This window comes from Sciurus carolinensis, chromosome 14, assembly GCF_902686445.1.
Source record: "Sciurus carolinensis chromosome 14, mSciCar1.2, whole genome shotgun sequence".
In the NCBI taxonomy this organism is placed as follows: domain Eukaryota; kingdom Metazoa; phylum Chordata; class Mammalia; order Rodentia; family Sciuridae; genus Sciurus; species Sciurus carolinensis.
In genome coordinates this window covers 87,201,544-87,223,982 of record NC_062226.1, presented here as the reverse complement: position 1 = coordinate 87,223,982, position 22,439 = coordinate 87,201,544, and the positions used below count along the sequence as shown (strand labels likewise).

Below are 22,439 nucleotides of genomic sequence, written 5' to 3'. Positions count from 1 at the left end.
GAAGTCATCAACTGTTGCTCAGAATCCACAAAGTTCTCAAGGTTTCATATAAGATATGGGAACCCAGTGCTTCAAATCTGAAGTCATGCAGAGAAAACATATTTTAGAGAGAGAAAGCAGTAAGGAAAGAGCAAAGTTTTGTTTCTCAAGTTCTTCCCATTGATAATTGTCTCTAAAACATAAGTCCAAAACATATGTTTCATATCAATCTGCTGATGGTTACCCAGATTTTTTTAAAAAATTAATTTTTTAAAATATGTTTTTAGTTGTAGATGGACACAATACCTTCATTTCATTTATTCATTTTTATGTGGTGCTGAGGATCGAACCCAGTGCCTCACACATGCTAGGTGAATGCTCTGCCATGGAGCCACAACCCCAGCCTCCAGATAAAAATTTTTAAACTTTTTTTTCTGGTATATCCCTAGTAAAGAAAAGAAGGTAAGAGGGTTTTATTCTTTTTCTTTCTGGTACCAGGGATTGAACCAAGGGACGCTTAACCACCAAGTCACATTCCCAGCCTTTTTTATGTTTCATTTTGAAACAGGGTCTCACTAAATTGCTTTGGCCTCACTAAGTTGCTGAGGCTGGCCTTGAACTTGTGATCCTCCTGCTTCAGCCTCCTGAGACACTGGGATTTTAAGTGTGTACCATCATGCCTGGCAAAAAAAGGGTTTCCTGAAATTTTTTTAAAGGAAATTTGGAAATATTTTTCAGAAACAATTGATTTTGTCATTTTAGTAAGAACTCATTTGCCTTTATAAAAAGACTTCTTTAATTTTCTTCCTTCCTCTCCCTGCCCCCCTGGGCTTTTGTTTTTCTTTCTTTCTTTCTTATTTTCTTTTTCTTTCTTTCTTTTTTTTCTTTTTTTTTTCTTTTCTTTTTTTTTTTTTTTTTTTGACAATTACTGATCACTGGAGGAAAACTGTCAGGAAACTCAAATGTTTAACCAAGCCTCTTCTTTCTGTGCTTGGTGCTGTGGACAGCAAAGTGGGGCAAACACAAAGGACAGAGCAGATCACTTCTGGGTACTCTTCCTTATGCAGGGCGTGATGTGGAATTACTTAACATCCTTGATCTTAAATCTGCATCTTATTACTTTTCTAAAGATTTAAGTAATGCATGTATTATACATAATAAGAGAAATTAAAATTAAAGCTAAGATGAGATGTAATTTCACCTATCAGATTGGCATCGATCCAAAAGTATAATAAACATTGTTTTGGTGATGAGGCAAGAAAACAAACACTTTCATACCCTGGCACAAAATTTACCTCCTCTTAAACTCAGTAATTCCACTTCTAAAATATATATACACACAATAAAGTACTTATGAAATGATAAATGTGCAAGGATGTTCCTTGATGACCTGGAAGAATAAAAAAAAAAAAAATTGAAACTTAAGTTGGACATGGTGAAACACACCTATAATCCCAGCAACTTGAGAGGCTGAGGCAGGAAGATGGTAAGTTCAAGGTCAGCCTTGGCAACTTAGAGAGATCTTGTCTCAAAATAAAGAGTAAAAAGGTCTGGGGATGTAGCTCAGTGGCAGAGCACACTGTGTTCAATCCTCAGTACCACTGAAAAAGAAAAGGAAAAATAAAGAACAAGAAAAAAGGAATGAAACTTAAATGTTCATTACTAATGCACTGGTTCAATAATTTATAGAACACAAAAATATGAATACTATGCAATCATCAAAAAAAGAATAAGCAAGTTATATGTTAGCTTTTTATAAAGTAATATGAAACAGTGTCCAAAACATACTGGTAAGTGAAAAAGCGAGGCAGACTATTGCTTTAAAAAGATTCTTATATTTGTATATACATGTAATAACTCTGTACATGCAATAAAGTAACTGGTAATAGTGACTGAAGGAAGTGTGTGCCTGTGTGAGCAGAGATTTTCTGAAATCATACATTTTTGACCCTTTTGAATTACTATATTTATATCCTGCTTTAAAATAAATTTAAATTGTTTTGAATAAACTAGAAAACCAAAAAGAATGTATTAAGGGACTTCAGTAATTAAGCATATGTCTATGTATGAAACAAAGTCACATAACATAAAACTACCTCTCAGAAATTCTCCTGATCTAAAGAGCAAGATAACAAAATGCTTTACCCAGGTGGGAACAAATATTTCTGGGTTGGATAACTAAATTGTATGAGTGATTATATCAACATAAATAGTTAAGTATTGGGGAAATACATACCACAGAGACCAACTGTTGGATTCAAATAGCAAGTCTGGCTTTATTTGCTCATTAGCAAAACAGAAATATGAAACATGGAAGCCTTAAATGATGAAGCTATACATGAAAAAATCACTAAGTACAGAGTCCCACACAACACCTCCTCCTTGTTCCTGTTCCGTGATTATTTACAGCTTGTATTATATTAGTATGGTGGATTTGTTTTACTTGAAGAACCAATACTGATACTATGAAATAAAGTCAATAATTTACATTAGGTTAACTCTTTGAACAAATACATAATGTCATGTATAAACCATTAACATATCTTACAGAATAGTTTCACGGCCCTAAAACTTCCTGAAAGCATTGTGCTTTGACCCAGAAAGGACCTTAAGTGCAATCTTTTCATTTATAACTTCATCTTCCAGATCTATATAATGGAAGCTCAATTTGTTGGATTCAGTTAAATCAAATTCAGTGAAAAAGGAACAGGTAAGTAAAAGATAAGAAAACTGAATCCATATGTATGATAAAGTCCTGGGATACACATTTTGTTAATAAGATTGGATGTTTTATTATCTTTATCAGTCAATAAAATAATATATTATTCCCCAAACATTTTATAACTATAGTTTTTCAGCAATAAAGATGTAAACAATTCTAATGTGTTTCTGCCAAATTATTTGAGAAGTATTAATTAGACACAAAATTTGAAGTGGCTCATTGATAGGTTTTTTGGTTGTTATTTTTTTAAGCCTATAGTCCTTTGCAAGAGAAAAGGCAGACTTAAAGCAGTGGATAAGTTCTCTTACAAATTATGCTATTTTTATTAAAAAAAAAAAAAAGCTTATCCAGGTGTATGAACCAGTTACAAAAAAGTTTCATCTTAATTTCAGTAGCAAGAACCTTGATTTAGAAATAAGGCTCAGAATGGCTTTGAAATATTCTACCATGCCACTTGTGGAATTGGCCCCAGTTTCTGAAGAACTTGGGGGTAATGTCCACAAGGTGCTATCCTGGAAAAATTTTCTTGGTTGAAAACTAAACTGCTAACTGCAAGCCACTGAGAGTAGAAGCATGTGGTGTCTCAAATGTTCTATAGTGAACCCTGCTGTTAGGCTTAAAGATCCATTTCATTAATATCTCTTCTTCAGAAAATATGAAAGCCAAGTTTCCTGAGAATTGGAGCCCCTACTGATTTTGTGGGGATTTCCGCATGTTATAAGATGTTGAAACCCTGCCAGGATCTTGATCTCCTGAATCCCACAGCAATGGTGTGGCAGTGTGTTTTCTGCCCCTTAGAGAACAAGAGGTTGATGGTGTTAAACAGCTGTTCTATCTGTATTCATGTGCCTGGCAGTGAAAGCAAGACTTTGCTGTCATTTTACCTGCTGGAGTTACTAATGATATTCTCCAAAGAATTAAAATTGTTTTACATTTTTCTTAATCTTCACACAGTGTTGAATACTTAAGTTCCTGTACCTAACAACAAATTTACCTCTAAAACCAGAGAAAATGACTGGTATCCATTTATTTTTTTGGTTGAAAGCATGTCCCTGAATGCTGTACTGAAGACGGCCTTGGTTCCCCTTAGGAAGAATTCTCTCTCTTACTAAGGTACATGGGTACACCACCTAGACCGAACAACGCTCCAGAACTTTTGCTGGTACTTTTGGTGAAAAAGTAACTATTTCTATTGGGACTGCAAGAAGATTCACTGTGTCCCTATCACTATTTATTGCTATTGTTGTTAGAAAGATCATTAGAAAGATTCTCAAGAATGGGCTGGACCAAATGGTATATGCTTTTCAGTTTTAAAATATTTTATTGGTGCATTATAATTATATATAAGAGGGGGTACATTTTACATTTGAAAGGCATTACTAAATTGCCTTCCAAAAAACGATTTACCACCTCACAAGTCTACTAGCATGTTTGAAGGTATCACAGTGAGAGCTAGTTGTCAGAGTACTTTCAGATTTTAGACCATCTACTGAATGTTAAAGTGCTCTCTCATGGTTTTCTACTTTCCTTTGATCTACTACTTCATTTAAACATCTTTTCGCTTGTTCATTGTCAATCTGGATTTATGCTTCCGTGAATTGTCTATTTATACCTTTTCTCCATCTTCTTGGTCTGTCATTCCCCTATAACTTTAAAAGAGCTCTTTGCTTACTAGAAAATATAGTCTTTGTGATATACTGTCTTAGTGGACTGCTGTAACAGAAGACTAGAGTAGGTGGCTTAATCTAAAACATTTATTTCTCATAGTTCTGGAGTCTGAAGTCCCATGGTACAGGTCTGGTGAAGGCATTCTTTCTGGTTCACAGATAACTAACTGCCTTCTTGCCATATTCTCATATGGTAAAGAGCCTTCTGGTCTCTCCCTCTTCTTAAGGACACTAGTGACATTACAGGGACTCTCAACTTGCCCTAGTTTGGATCTAAAATATCCCCCAAAGGCCCAGATGTTAAAGACCAAGATCTCATTTTGGCATTGTTGGGAGATGGTAGAACACATCAGAAGTCAAGCCTATTGGGAGGTCTCTGGGTCACTGGGTGTGTGCTCTTTAAGGGAACTGTAGGACCCCAGCACCCTCCCTTCCACTTACTGACCCTGAAGTCAATGGCTTTGCTCTACTGAACATTCCCCCACAATGACCACAAAAGCAACAGAACCCAAAGCAATGGGGCCAATTGATTATGGAATGAAACCTCCTAAACTGTGTGCCAAAATAAACCTTCTGTCCTTAAAAGTTATTTTCAGGTATTTGTTACACAATGGAAGATTAACAACCCTCAAGACCTCATCCAAAGCTGATTACTTCTCAAAAGTCCCCACCTTCAAATACCATTACATTAAAGATTTAGGGATTCATCATAAGAATTCTGGAAGGACACAGTCAGCCCAAGCAACTACTTTATAAATATTTGTCATGGTTTGGATGTGAGGTGTACCCCACAAGCTCATGTGTGAGACAATGCAAGAAGGTTCAGAGGAGAAATGATTGGGTTTTAAGAGTCCTAATACAATCAGTGAATTAATCCCTGATAGGATTAACTGAAGTGGTAGGGCATGGCTATGGGGTATATATATTTTGTATCTGGAAAGTGGATTCCCCCTCTCTCTACTTCCACATAAGCCGCTTCCCTCTGCCATACTCTCCTACCATGATGTTCAACCTCAGTTCAAGCCCTGAGGAATGGACCCAGCATTCTATGGACCAAGACCTCTGAAACTGTGAGCCCTCAAATAAAGTTTTCCTCCTCTACAATTGTGCTGCTCAGGTCCTTTAGTCACAGAAGCAAAAATAAGTGATTAAAACAATATTCTTTCCAGATCTGTGCTTTGTTTATTGACTTTATCTCTGGTATTTTTTCCATATGCAATTTCTTAATTTTTATGTGGTCTAATATATATATTTTATTCCCCATCTTCTGGTTTTCCAGTCTTGAGTATAAGAGTTTACCTCAAGTCTAAGTTATATATGTTATAGCCTGGATTCTCTTATTTGTTCTTTATTCTTTTACTTTTTATATTTAAATTTTATCTAGAAGATTTTTTTAAAAACTTTCATATAAATAGTTAAAATCCATAACTTAAAAATCATACTTTTCTTACTGATTAAACCAACTCCTTCTGTGAACTTAATATGTAACAAAGGTTATAGTTTAATCAATTCCATATTAATTTAATTATTAATACTACATCATGTGTTCTGATACTTCAAATTTTATTTTTTTATTTTTCTTAAGTATTTTAATTCACTGATTTTGCCATATGAATTTTAATTTAATTTCATTCTTCTTGGGATTTTAGGATTGCATTACATTTACATTGTGTTTGGGAAAATTAACATTTTATTATATTTTACTTTTCTATATATTCAGATATTTTTAAGGTTTTTATAACTTTAATTATATGCATCCAAAGTCTTTCTTTTAAGACTTTATTTTCAAATAACTTACATCTTTTTGTCACAATTCTATGAGAAAAGTTTTTCCAAATTTTCTTTCTTCATGCTTTTATCTAGAGTCCAGAAAACTTGTTTTGATATTCTTCTAGTATGTAAGTGTTTTACCAAATTTTCACATTAAATCTAGCAGTATTTTATTAAGTACTTCTTGGATTTTGTAAGCATGCATTCATACTTAGAAATTATTGTAGTTATGGATGAATTTCTGCTGTCTTAACAATAAATAGCTTCAAAACATCAGAGGTTATCACAATAGAAATCTGTTTTTCACTCACACAAAAACTGCTATTGGCCTAGAACAGCTGTTCTCCAAATGTTGAATTTGCATTTGTATTAGTCAGCTTTCCATTACTATAACAAATACCTCAAAAAAATCAATTTAGAACAGGTTTATTTTGGTGCACAGTTTTGAAGGTTTCAGCCCCTGATTTACACCATTGCTTTGAGCCTGTGGTGGTACATCAGGGAGGTAGAACAAAACTGCTCACCAAATGGTCAGAAAGCAAATGAAAGAAAGAGGAAGGGGCTGGAGTCCCACATCTTCTTCAAGGTCATGCCACCCATGACCTAAGGACCACCTAGTAGGCCTGCCTCTCACAAGTTCTGCCACTTCCTAATAGCAGCATCCAGGACTGAGCCTTTAAAACTTGAGACCTCAGTTAACATGCAGATCCAAACTACAGCAGCATTATGGTTACTCTGTGGCATTTTCATAACTAAAGGAGACTTCTAGGTTCAGCAACCAGGGAAAGAGAGTAATGGAGATTATTAACACTAGCAATAACATACCTTATCTTAGAGGTGACGGTTGTCATTTCCAACCAGAATGTTGGCTGAAACTATTCACGTAGTCTTTCCCAACTACAAAGGCTATGTGGCAAGGAAAGTTAAGGAAAACCAGAAATATTGACAAGGACTAGTAATGCTGGCCATGTTTACTGAAAGTTATAGTTACACATTTTGTTTTATAATTTTTATATATCATTGCATTTTTTATATTGCATTTATTAAAACTTCTAAAAATTAATAATGATATTGATTATCCTTTTTACATTTCAATTCAAAAGGTTCTAGCATTTTGAAAAAATATTTGCTATTGGTTTCTGGTTGGTATATTTGATATTATTTAATTTTCTACCTATTTCTTGTTTTCCTGATTTTTTTATGGGAAATCAGTGCTGACTTTGTCACACTTTCCCATTATTATCTTATAAGATCATATATTTTTTCTTTATTAGTGCAGATTACGTGGCTACATTTGCTGAACTTAGATCTACAGAATGAATCCCTCTTGATGTTGAAGTGCTATTATTTTGAAACACAAGAGGAACCTCAGGATTCAAGTGTCTGCTCCTGGACTGGTAGCACTCCAAGTGGCTAGTCACAAGGCCTTGTTAATCTGACAAGGAAATTCTGGACAGTCAGATGCTAACTGACGTTACAAATGTATGTGCACAAAAAAGTATTTTACTATTTTCTTAAGAAGGATTAATTCTTGAGAACAAAGTAGAAGAATGGGAACCCCATGTTGAAGGACACGTCACTGATGTACAGCAATGTTGGGTCATTCCCCCAGCTAAAAATCTGGAGACTTCTCTGAGCTCCACCTTTTATCTTCCTTAAGAACTATCTACATATCCTTGAGCCTTGTTAATTATGACTAAGAAAATGTTACTTGCTTACACCTACCCTTCCTATCTCTCAACTGCCCTGGTTTTTTAGAAGTTTTCCTTGTTGTTGAACATTAGGTGTTTCCCAACTTGTCCTCTAAACCAGAGTTCAAAGTAGGGAAGCATTTTCAAAGCACTTGGGAGCTTTTTCAACATGTGCCCACTATAGCTTCATTACACTTGAATTATTCCCTGGGGAACAAGGAATGTGTATTTTGGGGAAAAAATACAAAGGCATATTTCTATCTAAATAATCCTGACAGTGGTTGCCAAAATTTCAGATTTCATAAACTAGTTCATTTTCAAAAGGGAAAAAAATGGGATTGTCTTTGAAAAAAGATACTATTTATTTTGTCTAGTATTAGCAAACCCTAAACAAACCTCTTTCTGTCATCTATTAATTCTAGTGTTCTATTAATTTAAGGAGATGTGAAATTCCTAAGGCAGGAAAGAAATAAGCAGAGAATAAAGGTCTTTATTTTGAATAAATTTAGATATTTAAAGAATTTACTACATTGTTCTATTTTTTCTCATTTCAACCTAAACTTCCACACAGGGAATATTTCAGAAATTTTTATAATCTCATGATAGCATTTTGGAGTTGTGAGTTTGAAGAAAACAATAAAATACTTTACTGTCAGGGGTGATACCATGACCATGATGTTGGTTTTCACAGGGTGAGACTTACCCATTACACTCCAGATGTGATTTCGCCATATGTGGGAAACTGAGCTTCATAATTTGTGATAGTTGGAGACTAGGTTCATGCTTTCCCCTATAAGGTGGTATGGGCAGAGGCAAAATACACTCTTCAAAGACACGTCCTCAATTGTCCTACTTCCTCCAAATCCTAATAGCCCATGCAACTATGAATTCATCAGTGGGTTAGTTCATTGTTAAATCAGCATCCTCATGACCTGCTCACTTCCCAAAAGCCCCACCTTTGAAAATTGTTACCCTGGGGCCTTTGGAGGACATTCCAGATCCAAACTATACCACATTCACTCTTAGGGTCTCTGCAGCACCACTATACCACCATGACAGTGAGTAGTTTTCTAAATTTTTCATGTAGATTTCTCATTTGCCTCACCTGGTCTAGATCCTGGCTTGGGGTTTCTCTCACGTGCTTTCAGTTAAGTCACAGCTGGAGCTGGAGTCATCTGAAGGTTGGAATGGGCTGGAATCCAAGACATATCTTTAATTACATATCTGATATAGTCTGCATTAACATGGCTGAAATAGCTAGAAGCTGGTGAGGGATCTTTATCCCTTTTCCATGCAACCTCTAAGAATGGAAAACTTGGGCTTCCTTACAATATGGCTATCTCAAGGAGACTGACTTCTCCAGAGAAAGGATTGCAAAAACCCAGGTAGAAACTGTGAAGTTTCATGTGACTAGCCTTGGAAGCTGTAGAATGTCAGTCACTTTCACCATATTCTACTGGTCAGAGTCACTAAGGCCTGCCCAAGACTGAAGAGGAAGAGAATTAAGACTCTGGCCTCCTTTCTAATACCAGACCTTATATTATACTACAGAGCAATAGTAACAAAAACAGCATGGTATAAGCACCAAAACAAACATGAAAACCAATGGAACAGAATAGAAGACACACAGACAAAACCACATATATACAGTTATCTCATACTAGACAAAGGTGCTATAAAAGTACATTGGAGAAAAAATGGCCTCTTCAAAAAGTGTTGCTGGGATAACTGGAAATCCATAGACTAAAATGTAACCCTATATCTCACCCTGCATAAAACCCAACTCTAAGTGAATCAAGGACTTAGGCATTAGACCAGAGACCTTGAGTCTACTAGAAAAAAGTAGGCCCAAATCTCTATCATGCTGGCTTAGGAACCAAATTCCTCAACAAGACTCCTAAAGCACAAGAAGTAAAATCAAAAATCAAAAAATGGGATAGTATCAAACTAAAAAGCTCCACAGCAAAGGAAACAATCAAGAACATGAAGAGAGAGCTTACAGAATGGGATCTTTGCCACCTGCATCTCAGATATGGCATTAATCTCCAGTACATAATAAGAACACAAAAAACTTAACACCATAATAATAATAATAATAATAATAATAATAATAATAATAATAACCCAATCAATAAATGGGCAAAGAGCTAAAAAGCTGAATAGGCACTTCACAGAAAATGAAGTAGGGATGGTCAAAAAGTATATGAAAAAATGTTCAACATCTCTAGCAATTAAGATAAATGCAAGTTAAAAATACACTGAGATTCTAACTCACTCCAGTCAGAAAGGCAATTATTAAGAATACAAGTAACAATAAATGTTGGCAAGGATGTAGGGGAAAAGGTACACTCATACATTACTGATGGGACTGCAAATTGGTGCAGTCACTATGAAAAGCAGTATGGAGATTCCTAAGAAAACTTGGAATGGAACCACCTTTTGATCCAGTTATCCCATACCAAAGAACTTAAAATCAGCATACTACAGTGATGCAGCCACATTAATGTGTGTAATAGCTCAATTCACAACAGCAAAGCTATAGAACCAAATTAGGTGCCCTTCAACAGATATATGAATAAAGAAAATGTGGTATATATACACAATTGAATATTACTCAGCCACAAAGAAGATTAAATTATGGCATTTGCCCATAAATGGATGGAACTGGAGACTATTGTGCTAAGTGAAGTCAGTCAGTCCCCCAAAAAACAAAGGCCTGATGTTCTCTTTGGTATATGGATACTAACACACAATAAGTGGAGGGAGAGAAGAATTAGACAAAGGGGAATTAAGGAAAGGGAAGGGGGATGGGATTAGGAAAGACAGTACGATAAATCAGACATAACTTTCCTATGTTTGTATATGAATACATGACCAGTGAAACTCCCCATCATGTACAACCACAAGAATGGGAACCTAATTAGGGTAAGTTATACTCCATGTATGTATAATATGTCAAATACATTCTACTGTCATGTATATCTAAAACAGAAAAAGTTTTAAATTTTTAAATAATAAAAGACTCTACCTCTTTATCTGAGTTGCACCAATATGAATGGAAGAGAAGATTGATGGAGACCAATGTTGGAGACTATCTACCACAGAAAGACCATCTAGCAAACTAAGTGCAAAATATTCTTTGAACCAGTAAATAAATATATACACATAGAGATCAAAGACTGAGGTTGAAAATGTCAAATTAGTTGATGTAGTTAAAACCAAGACATTGAATAAGATCACCTAAGGAAAAAATTTCAGAGAGAAGAGTTGCCTGGGAGTAAAATGGGAACAGGAAAGTATTGAGTACCAAAAGCCAATTTTTTTTTTGGCCACTGAAAAGTCAAGATGACAACTGAGAAGTGACCTTTCAAAGCAATATTTCCATCATTGGTGACATTGAAGAGTGAAATGGAGGATTAATTGAAAAGAATGAATCAAGGAGAGAACTGTAGAAGAGAGTGGAAAAACAGCAAAGTGGTTTTCATAGAAATGGCATACTTATGTATAGGAACTTGTGGTCTAAAGAAGTTCTTTGTTATTTATGTAAAACAGGAGAAAGTATCATCTATTTTCAGTGGATGGGAAGAATCCACCAAAAAGGGAGATAACAGTCCCTCAATTGAGCAATGCCAAGGCTATTTGACTGGCATGGTGGTGTCCCCAGAGCATTCAGAGCTCTTGGGCTGCCCATCCCACTGAGAGTTGTATCAAGGCCATCTTGTAGTTAATATTACAATCAATCAATCTAAAAAATTCTAGGGTAGAGGTTATTAAAGAATGGTCCCAATGGAATGTTATTGAGCCATAAAGAAGAATAATATTATGACATTTGCAAATAAATGGATGGAATTGGAGAATATCATGCTAAGTGAAATAAGCCAATCCCCAAAAAACAAAGGCCAAATGTTTTCCCTGATAAGTGGATGATGATATATAATGAGGGTTGGGGGGTGGGGAGTGAGAGACTGTAGGAACTTTAGATGATGTAGAAGGAAATGAGGGGGGGTATGAAAAGTGGTGGAATGAGACAGACATCATTACCCTATGTACATGTATGATTACACGAATGGTATGAATCTACATTGTGTACGACCATAGAAAGGAGATGATGTACCCCATTTGTGTACAATGAATCAAAATGCAGTCTGTAAAAAATAAATAAATAAACATTAAAAAAAAAAAAAAGAAGAAGAAGAAGAATGGTCCCAGACAAGCAGCAGCAGTATCCTGAGAACTTAAGAATGCAGATTCTCAGGGTCTCCAGTTTTACCAATCAGAAACTCCCAAAGCCAAAAATGTAAATTTTAACAAGGCCTCCAGAAAATTCTCATGTTGGCTATTTGAGATTCACTTGTCTAAAGGAACTCAACAACTTAAATCAGTAACTTAAAGAAGAGACTGATCCTTATACGTGTTCTTTATGACCCTAAGATCACAGATTGTTACTGATGGAAGGACTCTTATCAAGTGTCTAATCTAACCTTGAACCTTATGCATGAGAGATCCAAGTCACAGAGAAGGACTGAGTTGTCCAATCCCTTCTGGCAGGTCTGAGACGACAGGACTAAGACAAGTCCAAATAATCCCCAACCCTAAAACACACATGCGCGCGCGCGCGCGCGCACACACACACACACACAGTCATAGATAGGGTTGTTTTGATGTATCACGAAGTTGCAGTCTTCCTATTATTCTTTTAAGTATAGTTTAATATTGTGTCTTTTCTACTATTCAAATCAGAGCAAGATGGCTCTGGTTAGGTTTTTTGTTTGTTTGTTTTTGTTTTGTTTTGATTTGTTTGGAATTGCAGAGGTCCAGCTTCCCAAGGCAGACCCAGCGCCTCTGGGGGTTACTATAGCCTCCGCATGTGCAGGAGGCTTTTCGGCAATCTGATAAATATAAGCGTGCTGTGGCTCTGACTCTGACTTTTGCCATTTACATTCACTTGGACTCTGGGGAGAGGCGCAGCTCAACTCTGAGCGCGTTGGACCCTGGGTTCCCTCCGCTTCTGGAGAGGAGATTTAGCCTTAATTTTGTGACAGATGGAGTTGATAGTCTCTCCACGGAAAGGGGAGTAAAAAAGCGCCAGTTTTTGACAGGCCGCAGACGCCCGCTGCCTCTGGTGGCCGAAGGCTGCGTTGCGCCCCAGTTAAGGTAGCTCGTAAAGTCCCGCTGCAGAACTGCAAAAACTGATGGGCTGCAGGGCAGCTTCGCTTAAACCAGCTTCCCAAGTCCTAATGAGGACTGAAACTTACACTTTAATATAAACCTTGCTGCGTGTCGATTTATCTCCTTCCTCTGTGTTGTGACTGCGACCAGATGGTACCGCTCAACATTCCTGAAAATGTTTAATGCTGTTATAATTTTTTCATTGCCGTACGTGTTATAACCATATTCCTAAGAAAATGATTTGGTTGACTGGATTTCTGCCTTGCAATTTGAAAACGATGCCTGGTGCAAGAACCATACCTGCCAGTTAGGCTAGCGGGTGCTGGAGAGGGAGGGCTGTAAATTTCTCATTTATATCTCCCCAACTGAAGTGAGTGTGCGTCTTTCTTGCATGATGTGTATGTGTGTGTAGGTTTCAAAAGTCCCCCATAAAATTATCTGGATTCTTTCCCATCCCGACCCCCGTAATGACCAGAACTCAAAGATGGAGAACCTGAAAAATGAACTGATTTCCGAACCTAGTCGAAGGCACCGTAGGGAGTTGGGGGAGGGAGGGGATAGGATCAGCGAGAATTAATACAATTATCCTCCAAAAAACAAAAGCAAAAAAGAAAGAAAGAAAAAGGAAAAGAAAACCGAACAAAAAGACCCGTGGCTGAGCCGGATGCTAACAGCTGCCCCTAAGCCTGGCCATTGGTTCTGTGCGCAAGCTGGAGCTCCATATCCGAGCCTCCTTAAGAGTAGGAGGAGCTCCGGGCCTCTGTCAGGCTCCCTAAGCCGTTCCTTTCAAGCCCTGAATGCCTGAATGTGAGCTGCCCACCACTCTCCCCGCCCTCCCCCACTCCGCATCCCCACTCCAGCAGCTCGTAAAAAAAAAAAAAAAAAAAAAAAAAGTTTCAACAACAACAGGCAGGACCAATAGCATCTCGAAAAGCCGGGAAAGGGGGCCGAGCAAAGGGCGAAAGAGAGTAGAGAAAGGAGAAAGCGGGCAGGCTCGGAGCGCGCGGGGCCGGGGCTCGGCGAGCCGGAGGAGCGTTGCTAATGTTTTTGTTTGTTTGCTTTTCCATGCATGCATAATGAGGGGGCACCGCGGCACCACGCGGGGGCTCCCAGCCCACTTTTGTATTTAAAGCCTCGCTGCTAGCGAGTCCGCAGCCCGGCTCAGCGGATTCGCTCCCCAGGCTCCTGGTCACCCGAGAAGCCGCCAAGGGAAGCCCGGGAGCCGCTCTCCGGCCGCGCCGAGTTTCTTGTTCTCCCCGCGCCTCCTAGAAGGACCTTCCGGGAGCTCGGCTGGGGCCGGGGTCGCCGCGGACGGAGGGGGAGGGGACGCGGGCGGCCGGGCCGCGGGAAGGCGGGCAGCTCACGGACGCCGAGCCAGGAAGCGGCGCGATGCGAGAGCCGGCGGCGACGCGGCGCTGAGCCCGAGAGGAAGGACCAGCCGCTGCCGCAGCGCGAGCAGCCGGCTCGGACGCCGCCGGTTGCACCACGTATCTGCAGACGCCGAGCAAAATGCACCCGCGGTACCGCGCGGTCCTGCAACCCTGCCGCGGGCCCGCGGCCCGCAGCCCCCCGGGGCGGCAGTGAGAGCCTCTCGCCACCGCTGGGGGCCGAGCAGAGTGCTATCGGGTGGAGGAGCGGGACAAGATCTCGGCGGCTAAACATTTCCAGGAAGCCACCGCACGCGGAGCAAGAGCCCACCTTCTGCCACCCGCGGGGCATCAGCCAACGGCGCGCATGGATTTATGAAGACACTCATGCAAGAAGTGGGCAGGACTTGGGCAAACTTTTCCACCGGCTCCGCGTCCACTGCTCCCAGCGCCTCGTCTCCTTTCCCCTCCTCGCCCGGAGGCCGCCGCTGCCCGCGATGGTGGCCACGCTGTTGGGCGGCGGCGGCGGGGCCCGCGGGGGAACCGTGCCGGGCGCCTGGCTGTGCCTGATGGCGCTACTGCAGCTGCTGGGCTCGGCGCCGCGGGGCTCGGGACTGGCGCACGGCCGCCGCCTCATCTGCTGGCAGGCGCTGCTGCAGTGCCAGGGGGAGCCGGAGTGCAGCTACGCCTACAACCAGTACGCCGAGGCGTGCGCGCCGGTGTTGGCTCAGCGCAGCGGGGGCGACGCGCCGGGGGCCGCTGCGGCCGCCTTCCCGGCCTCGGCCGCCTCCTTCTCGTCTCGCTGGCGCTGCCCGAGCCACTGCATCTCGGCCCTCATTCAGCTCAACCACACGCGCCGCGGGCCCGCGCTGGAGGACTGTGATTGCGCGCAGGACGAGAACTGCAAGTCCACCAAGCGCGCCATTGAGCCGTGCCTGCCCCGGACGAGCAGCGGCGGCGCGGGCGGCCCGGGCGCGGGCGGGGTCATGGGCTGCACCGAGGCCCGGCGGCGCTGCGACCGCGACAGCCGCTGTAACCTGGCGCTCAACCGCTACCTAACCTACTGCGGTAAGCTCTTCAACGGGCTGCGCTGCACGGAGGAGTGCCGCACCGTCATCGAGGACATGCTGGCCGTGCCCAAGGCGGCACTACTCAATGACTGCGTGTGCGATGGCCTGGAGCGGCCCATCTGTGAGTCGGTCAAGGAGAACATGGCCCGCCTGTGCTTCGGCTCAGAGCTGGGCAATGGCCCCGGCAGCAGCGGCTCTGACGGGGGCCTGGACGATTACTACGACGAGGACTACGACGACGAGCAGCGCCCGGGGGGTACTGGAGGCGAGCAACCACTGGACGACGACGACGGGGTCCCGCACCCGCCGCGCCCGGGCGGAGGCGCTGCTGCTGCTGGCGGCCGCGGGGACCTGCCGTACGGACCCGGGCGCAGAAGCGGCAGCGGCGGTGACCGCTCGGCGCCCCGAGGCGCCTGGACGCCGCTCGCCTCCATCTTGCTGCTGCTGCTCGGGCGGTTCTTTTAGGCCTCGCGCCCCAGCAACTGGCTGCTGGAGGGCCCGCGCCCCGCTCCGGCGCTAGCTCTCCGGCTCGCCCCCGCTCCGGGGCACCGGTGGCTCCGGGACAGAAAGAAGATGGTCGAGAATACTTCCCCAAACTTTTTCCAAATCGATTCGGCCTTGCCATTCTTCCCACCACTACTTTTGGCATTTCACCCGTCCACTTTCCGGAGCATGATTTCTTGAACCTCCCCTCTCGCATTCCATTTAGGCTTCGGAAACAACCAGGTGGTCTTCCCTGCAGAAACCTATCTGTTGAGGTCAGGATACCCTGAAGGGAACGGGCGTGGGAGGAGAAAACTGGAGTCCTGTACTTGGAAGAGAGGGTGCTGACCCCGTGGAGGGCTTAACAAAGTTCCAGGGACCTGGAGGTGGTAAGGGAGGGCGGGTGGGATTGAGGAAGGAATTATATTTCCAAAGGGGCTATTAGTGTTTTCCCGGTAAGGGGAAAAACCAGTGCCAGTATCGACTGTTACTGCTTGTGGCCAGTGTGGACATAGCAATCGTAAGTAAATAATAGAAAAGTCCCACCTACCGATTTATTCGTTTACTATTGGCATCAGCACCCAGAATTCTCAGTGACATTGGGTTGGGAGGAGGGTGATTGCCTTAGGGGAAACCCTTAAATTAGTGTTAGATAACTTTGAGCCCTTGACCTTAATCTCATTGCTACCACTCTGATCTGTTAGCACATTTCTTAGAATTAAGCGTCCAAAAATTCTGATGTATGGTATTAAAGAATGCAACTTTTTATTTTAAAAAGCTCTGCACTGCCATCTATGAAGCCTCTTTATGACGTTGGTTTTGTCGTCATTTTTGTACTTTACATCAAGAAATTAATTGTATGTTCAAATATACAGAGACTATATATTGCCTCTGCTCCTATCAGGGCATTAAACCCTGGTACATCGTATATAAAGTGTATTAAAACTGGGTTTGTTACCAGTTGCTGTATTTTGTATATAGAATTTTTATAAATTGTATGCTTCAGAAATAATTTATTTTTTAAAAGAAATTAAAAGTTTTAAATCCTCATCCATGTTACATCTTCCCCCCCAGAAATGTATAGAATCCATTTGTCACTAGGGATCCAAACCCACAGTCCATTTTGAAGTATGCTCTATTTAGAACAGTCTTAAAATGTACAGTGTATTTTATAGATTTGAAGTAACATTCTTATTTTCAAGAGAATTTATGGACATTGTAGAAATGTACAAATGCATTTCCAAACTGCCTTAAACATTGTATTTTTATAGACATCATTTTTTAAAGTCCTATGTTTTAATAACTATGACTTTGTGTATTTTTTGTTATTTGTTTTATTAAAATGTGTGCATCAGTAAAGAGTTTAAACAATGAAAATGTTGTAGTTACTTTTCAAAGTTACACTGTGGTTAACCCAATAATAGGTATGGAGGTGTTTGGAGTGGGCACTGGGAATCCATCAACAATCAACTGAAATTAAAATACAGTGCATGACAAGAAATGTAGGCTGTTGTTTCTGCCTTTAATTTAATGAACAATTGGACATCTGTAAATGAGGCTGTTAAAAAGATATGTGACTGGCCTCCATTGGTTTTTGCATTTGTGGAAAGAAATCACAAAACATTTGTCTCCAGTGTATAATTTGAAAATAACCCAGGCAGCACATTTCCCCCTCCCCCCTTTTCACTGGAACCCCCCCTCTGCCCCCCAGAACCCCCCTTCCTTATGCCACTAACCCCCAGGAGTGTCCTCTGTGGCTACCAGACATTCTCATACAATCAAACATGCCAATAACATCTGTTACCAATAGGTTCTAAGAAGCCTACATGACTCAAATACTTCAAAGTCATTTTCACACTTTTGGTTAAAAAAAAGAAAAAGAAAAGTACAAAATTTTGTTACAAAACATTCAGGCGGACAAAAGTAAACACACTGGGGAGAGGAATAATTACCAGAACTTGTAATATTGTTGTGAGGGGTTGTTTAGCAGTGGGCTGAAGGCTGGGTTTCTGCCAGAGCTACTGATCTACACTCAAACGCCCTTAGATAAATAATTACACTCTTAAGCTGTGTCGAGTGCTGATACACTTGACCTTGTAAATAGAAATGTTTGCAGTAGGAATAAACTCCGGCATTGGAAAATCTTTTAAACATTAACACAAAAGAGAGAGCTCTGTCCTCTGGGGATTTGAGCTTGAACCTAGCCAAGCTAGGCACTTGCAAGGGGGAAAAAAAAAGTTTATTTATCTTCTATCCCGGGTGTTTATTTAAAGCTTTTCCTTTTAAACGCAGTGATTGGAAGGCAAGTCAGGAGTTTAAAAGTCACCACAAATAAACTTTGTCTGAGGGGTCGACAGATTAGCAAGATCTGGTGTCTCTTTATTTGATATTAACATGTACTGAGAAAACATAACCAGATTTCTCTGCTGCCTAAAGTAATTAACAAAGCTATGCCCCTTCCAACTTCCTTCCACCAGCTCCCACCCCCGACTTTGGAAGTTTCTTTTGCTTCTAGCTCACTCTTTTCCCAGCATTTATGGAAGGATTCCAGACACTTCTTGGTGCACCTAAACCTAAGATTCCTATATGTATAGTATCAGAAAGTCTAAGATAGTTGTAGCATCAGACTTGAGTCTAGGAAAGCGGTGTGTGGTTGGAATCTCTAGTCACCTGAATGGTTGAGTAAACATATTGTTAAAACAAAGCTAAGAGTGCTGTTTCTTTGGGAAGTGAACAAAGAGTATTCCAAGAGACTTGTAAATGAAATCAGCTCTCTTTACAAAACAAGGAGGAGTTAGCAATACTCTGCAATGCTCCTGCATTTGTCCTTAAATATATTTAAATCATCTCCATTCCATGTTATTTTAACACATTCTTGACTAAAAGTTAAGTCTTTGTCCCAGTAAAAGGCCCAGTTTTCCCCAGTAAGAAGTAAAAGACATTAGCACTAGAAAAGGCCTGATAATTAACTGCTACAATAAACTCACGACTTGATTTTACAGGGTCCTGTCAAAAGCATCTGCCTGGAATAAATCAACACAGCTCACTCTTGGGGAGAGGGGACACGAGGCTTTATGCTTTCTTCCTTGAAGAAAGTGAACACTGATCTGTGGTCCATTTTAATTTAAACAATTATACACAGGAGTCCAGGAACCCCCCTGCCTTCCCTACAGATCTAGTGGATTCCAGAACAGGCTGTTGAGATATTGGGACCCTTGGGCTGTTGGTTATGGAACTGTATGTTGCCATCTGCTTCTGGATAGAAAGGATTTTTACAGATGTTGACATCTGTGATATCTCACCCTTTCCTGGGAGCCCTTTGGAATTCTGGACATTTGGTTCTCTCAAATGTCTTATGGAGAATGCCTTGGAAGTACCATTAATGAAAGAGAAGGTATCTTTGGCTTTTCTTGAAATTCTCAAAAAGTGCCCCTCCCACCAGGCACCCTGCCATCTATTTTCCACAGAAGTCTTCCAGAGTGAGAGGAACTCCTTTTGAATTTCATGTAAAATCATGTGTCCTCACAGCCTTTCCCATTTCCCCAGTTAACAGGTTTGAATTCTCAGTGACAGTTTATTTGTCTTTGGAGCCACTTCAGTGACAAATGTTTAAGGGAGTGTGGGACAATGGTTGAGAACAAGGGGGCAGTTCATTGAACTGACAGTGACCATACAGTAAATAGAAGAAGGTTCAGGCTTCACTGCTCACCCAAGCACACAGCAACGCTTTTGTATATAATCACAAAGGACATAGCATAAGGTCTCTGTTTATCTTTAACAATATATAGCAAGGTATGCTAGCAATACACATACATGAAGTGGAAAAAATGGCTGTAGGGAAAAAAATTGTCCTACTAAGTAGTGGACATCTCTGTACTTGGGCAGCACCCCTACAAATGTCCACCAGGAAGGAAGCAACTCCAGGCCCCAACTGCCACAAATTTAAGAGGCCACTGGGCTCTTAAATGTACACATCTGGAATACACCTTAAGATCTCCAGTGCAGTTGGAGAAAGTCACGTCTTTCTGTACCGAAGAGTCCAAAGAAACCCCATGGGAATAAGATTTCCTTTCTTTGCTCTATATCACCTTCACCCCTTCCCAGCAGTGTTAGGTTGTAACAAATAAAAAGAGATGAAAAAAATACCAAACTTTCAAGACATCGAACATCACACTAAAAATCTCTCTACTTTCATACTTTGGCTTTGCATCATGAGCTTATGAGTTAGTTGTAGAGGCTCTCTATTGTAACTTCATGTATCTCTTTTCAAAGCTGGAAAAGGAAAAGCATATATTCTTTGTTTTTTGACCTCTTATACCAAGGAACATCACAAACCATTGTCAGTTGACCCGGTTTCTCCCAGCAACTCCAAGCAAGGTTGTTGGGGAGCATCATGTTACAAATGCTCTGTGGCCAGAATACTTACAGGAGGGCTGAGTTTCCAGTGGGTTTCACTGCCTGAGTTAAGTTGGACATTACTGTATTCTGTTTGAGAGATTGCCTTGGAAGACAGTTGAAAAGGTTCACCCTTGGCTATCCAATGACATAAGTAATGTGCTATTAGCATAAATACCTTCTAAGGCATCCATTTAATCAATTTCTTAAATAACAGAATGATCTACTACAAAATAGTGGACTGTATACACTATATTTTGGCACAAAGATGGTCATTCTCCCACTAGTAACCAGGGGCTCTAAATAAATGATTTCAACAATGTTTTATTAAAGGACGACAAGAGCCCTCGAGCTGCATTAATCGGGGAGAAGTCGAGTGGCACTTTTGTTATGGAAATGTTAAGCACATAATAGCAAGGCCAAACAATGTGCAGCCACTTCATTCTTTCAGCCAGGCTGACACCTCTTAAAGAGGAACTGCAGGGAAGGATGTGGGAAAGATTTGCTTTCTGAGGAAGCTTTCAGCTAATATTTTGGAGGGTTACCTCCAAACCCTGTGTAATATGCATGTGACTGAAGAAAGAGGAGCTGCTGGAACTCAAAAAGTGTTGACAACCCTTATTTTGGAAGCGTGGACTTCCTAATAAAAACAAATGTCTACATTTTTTGACAAGGCATTTTTTTTTCAAAGTAATATTTTGCAGATTTTGTAATAATTCAGTTCAACTTTATAGAACTCATCAAAAACTCAGTTGCTATCAGTGGGGTTGGTACATATACCACAGGTAGTTATGACATGTTCTCCTTAAGTAAACCAAAGGCATTTTAAAGTCTGCAAACAGGTGAACACGTACAATGTCATTAAGGACATCTTCAATCTTTAACAAAAAATAAAACAATAGTATCTGTTTCCAGATTTCATGGACACTCTTGTGTTCTCTGGATATCAATATGCATCTTTATAAATATATTCAAATTTTATAAGTTCTATAGAATATTTGAAGTTTCTTGGATACCAAACTGGAGTCATAGCTCACAACAAAACCTTAATGTATATCTTATTCCTGATCAGATATTACTGAGCACCAAAATAAGGAACATTTCAATGAGACTTGAGGACTTTCTTGTAAAGAATTCTTTTCTGAAAATGGTACTTTTCAACCTTCAGTTTTAACCCATATCACTTCTTACCTTTCAGAGAGTTCCACCTATTTGGAGCATTTTTCTGTAACAAACACTGAAGCCAGCTTTTGTGATGACTAAAATTAATTCTATAATCCTGAACAGGTTAGGGTGGATACATAGAAAAGTCCCATAGGCATTCACAGAGGATACTATGTGTAACAGGTGGTAACATGTGAATGTGACAGCTTATTTTCTGGACCAGCTGACAGGGTGGGGAGAGAGATATGCATAGGTACTTTTAACATAACAACCTTGAGCACAGGAGAGGAAGACAGCCCAGTGTTGGGTTTAAGAAAAGCTTAAGAGGAGATGACAGTGAAGACAGAAACAGGAATTTGCTGAGAGAAAGGGGAAGCAAACATTTCCATTGGGGAACTGCATGCCCAAAGGCCTGGAGGAGTAGAACAACATAGTGTAGTATATATAGGCACATGTGTGTGACCACTTGCTACCACCAAAGTACAATATAGGGAGTGGCAGGGATGGGACTTGAAGGAAGGGTTAAAACCAAATCATGGAAGTCTTGAAGATCATGCCAAGGCATGGACTTTACTCTGCACAGTATAAGACAAGGACTCTCTGGGAGTTCCCACCTGAAAGTTTCAGAGATTCAGCTTTTTGAACAAAGTTTATGAAGGTTTTAAGGGATAAAGACCAGAGATGGGAGAACAGTTGGGAAGCTACCACAGGTCCCAGTTGAGGAAGGTCAGGGATTGACCTAGAGACTTATGGTTCAGGGGAAGAAGAAGAAAGATTCAAGATACTACAGTTGTTCAAATATGGGAATAGATGGAGGTGAGATGTCAACATGACTGCTGCTGGTTTCTAGTTCAGACAACTGATGGATGATGCCACCTTTGGTCCTAAGGGAAGAAAGGATGGAAGGAAAGTGATGTTTGAGGACCTTTGGGATATCCAATTGATGGTACACCTTAGGAAAC

The 22,439-nt window shown here is 40.7% G+C and overlaps 1 protein-coding gene, 1 long non-coding RNA gene and 1 pseudogene across 2 annotated transcripts in view; 2 read left to right on the top strand and 1 right to left on the bottom strand.

Annotated features, from left to right (window-relative positions):
• Nucleotides 1–9,023, bottom strand: part of LOC124964622 (uncharacterized) — a 62,849-nt gene extending 53,826 nt beyond the window's left edge. Inside the window, exons 1-2 of the long non-coding RNA XR_007105009.1 lie at nucleotides 8,935–9,023; nucleotides 8,533–8,619 (exon numbers count right to left, since the gene is read on the bottom strand). This is a non-coding gene — a long non-coding RNA (uncharacterized LOC124964622). The remainder of the gene's footprint in view (nucleotides 1–8,532; nucleotides 8,620–8,934) is intronic.
• Nucleotides 8,471–8,622, top strand: LOC124965050 (uncharacterized; annotated as a pseudogene).
• A 5,132-nt stretch (nucleotides 9,024–14,155) lies between the features above and the next one.
• Nucleotides 14,156–17,385, top strand: Gas1 (growth arrest specific 1). Its single transcript, XM_047525792.1, has one exon. It carries the CDS (start codon nucleotides 14,863–14,865, stop codon nucleotides 15,898–15,900), a length of 1,038 nt encoding a protein of 345 aa, XP_047381748.1. The 5' UTR covers nucleotides 14,156–14,862; the 3' UTR covers nucleotides 15,901–17,385.
• The last annotated feature ends 5,054 nt before the right edge of the window (nucleotides 17,386–22,439 follow it).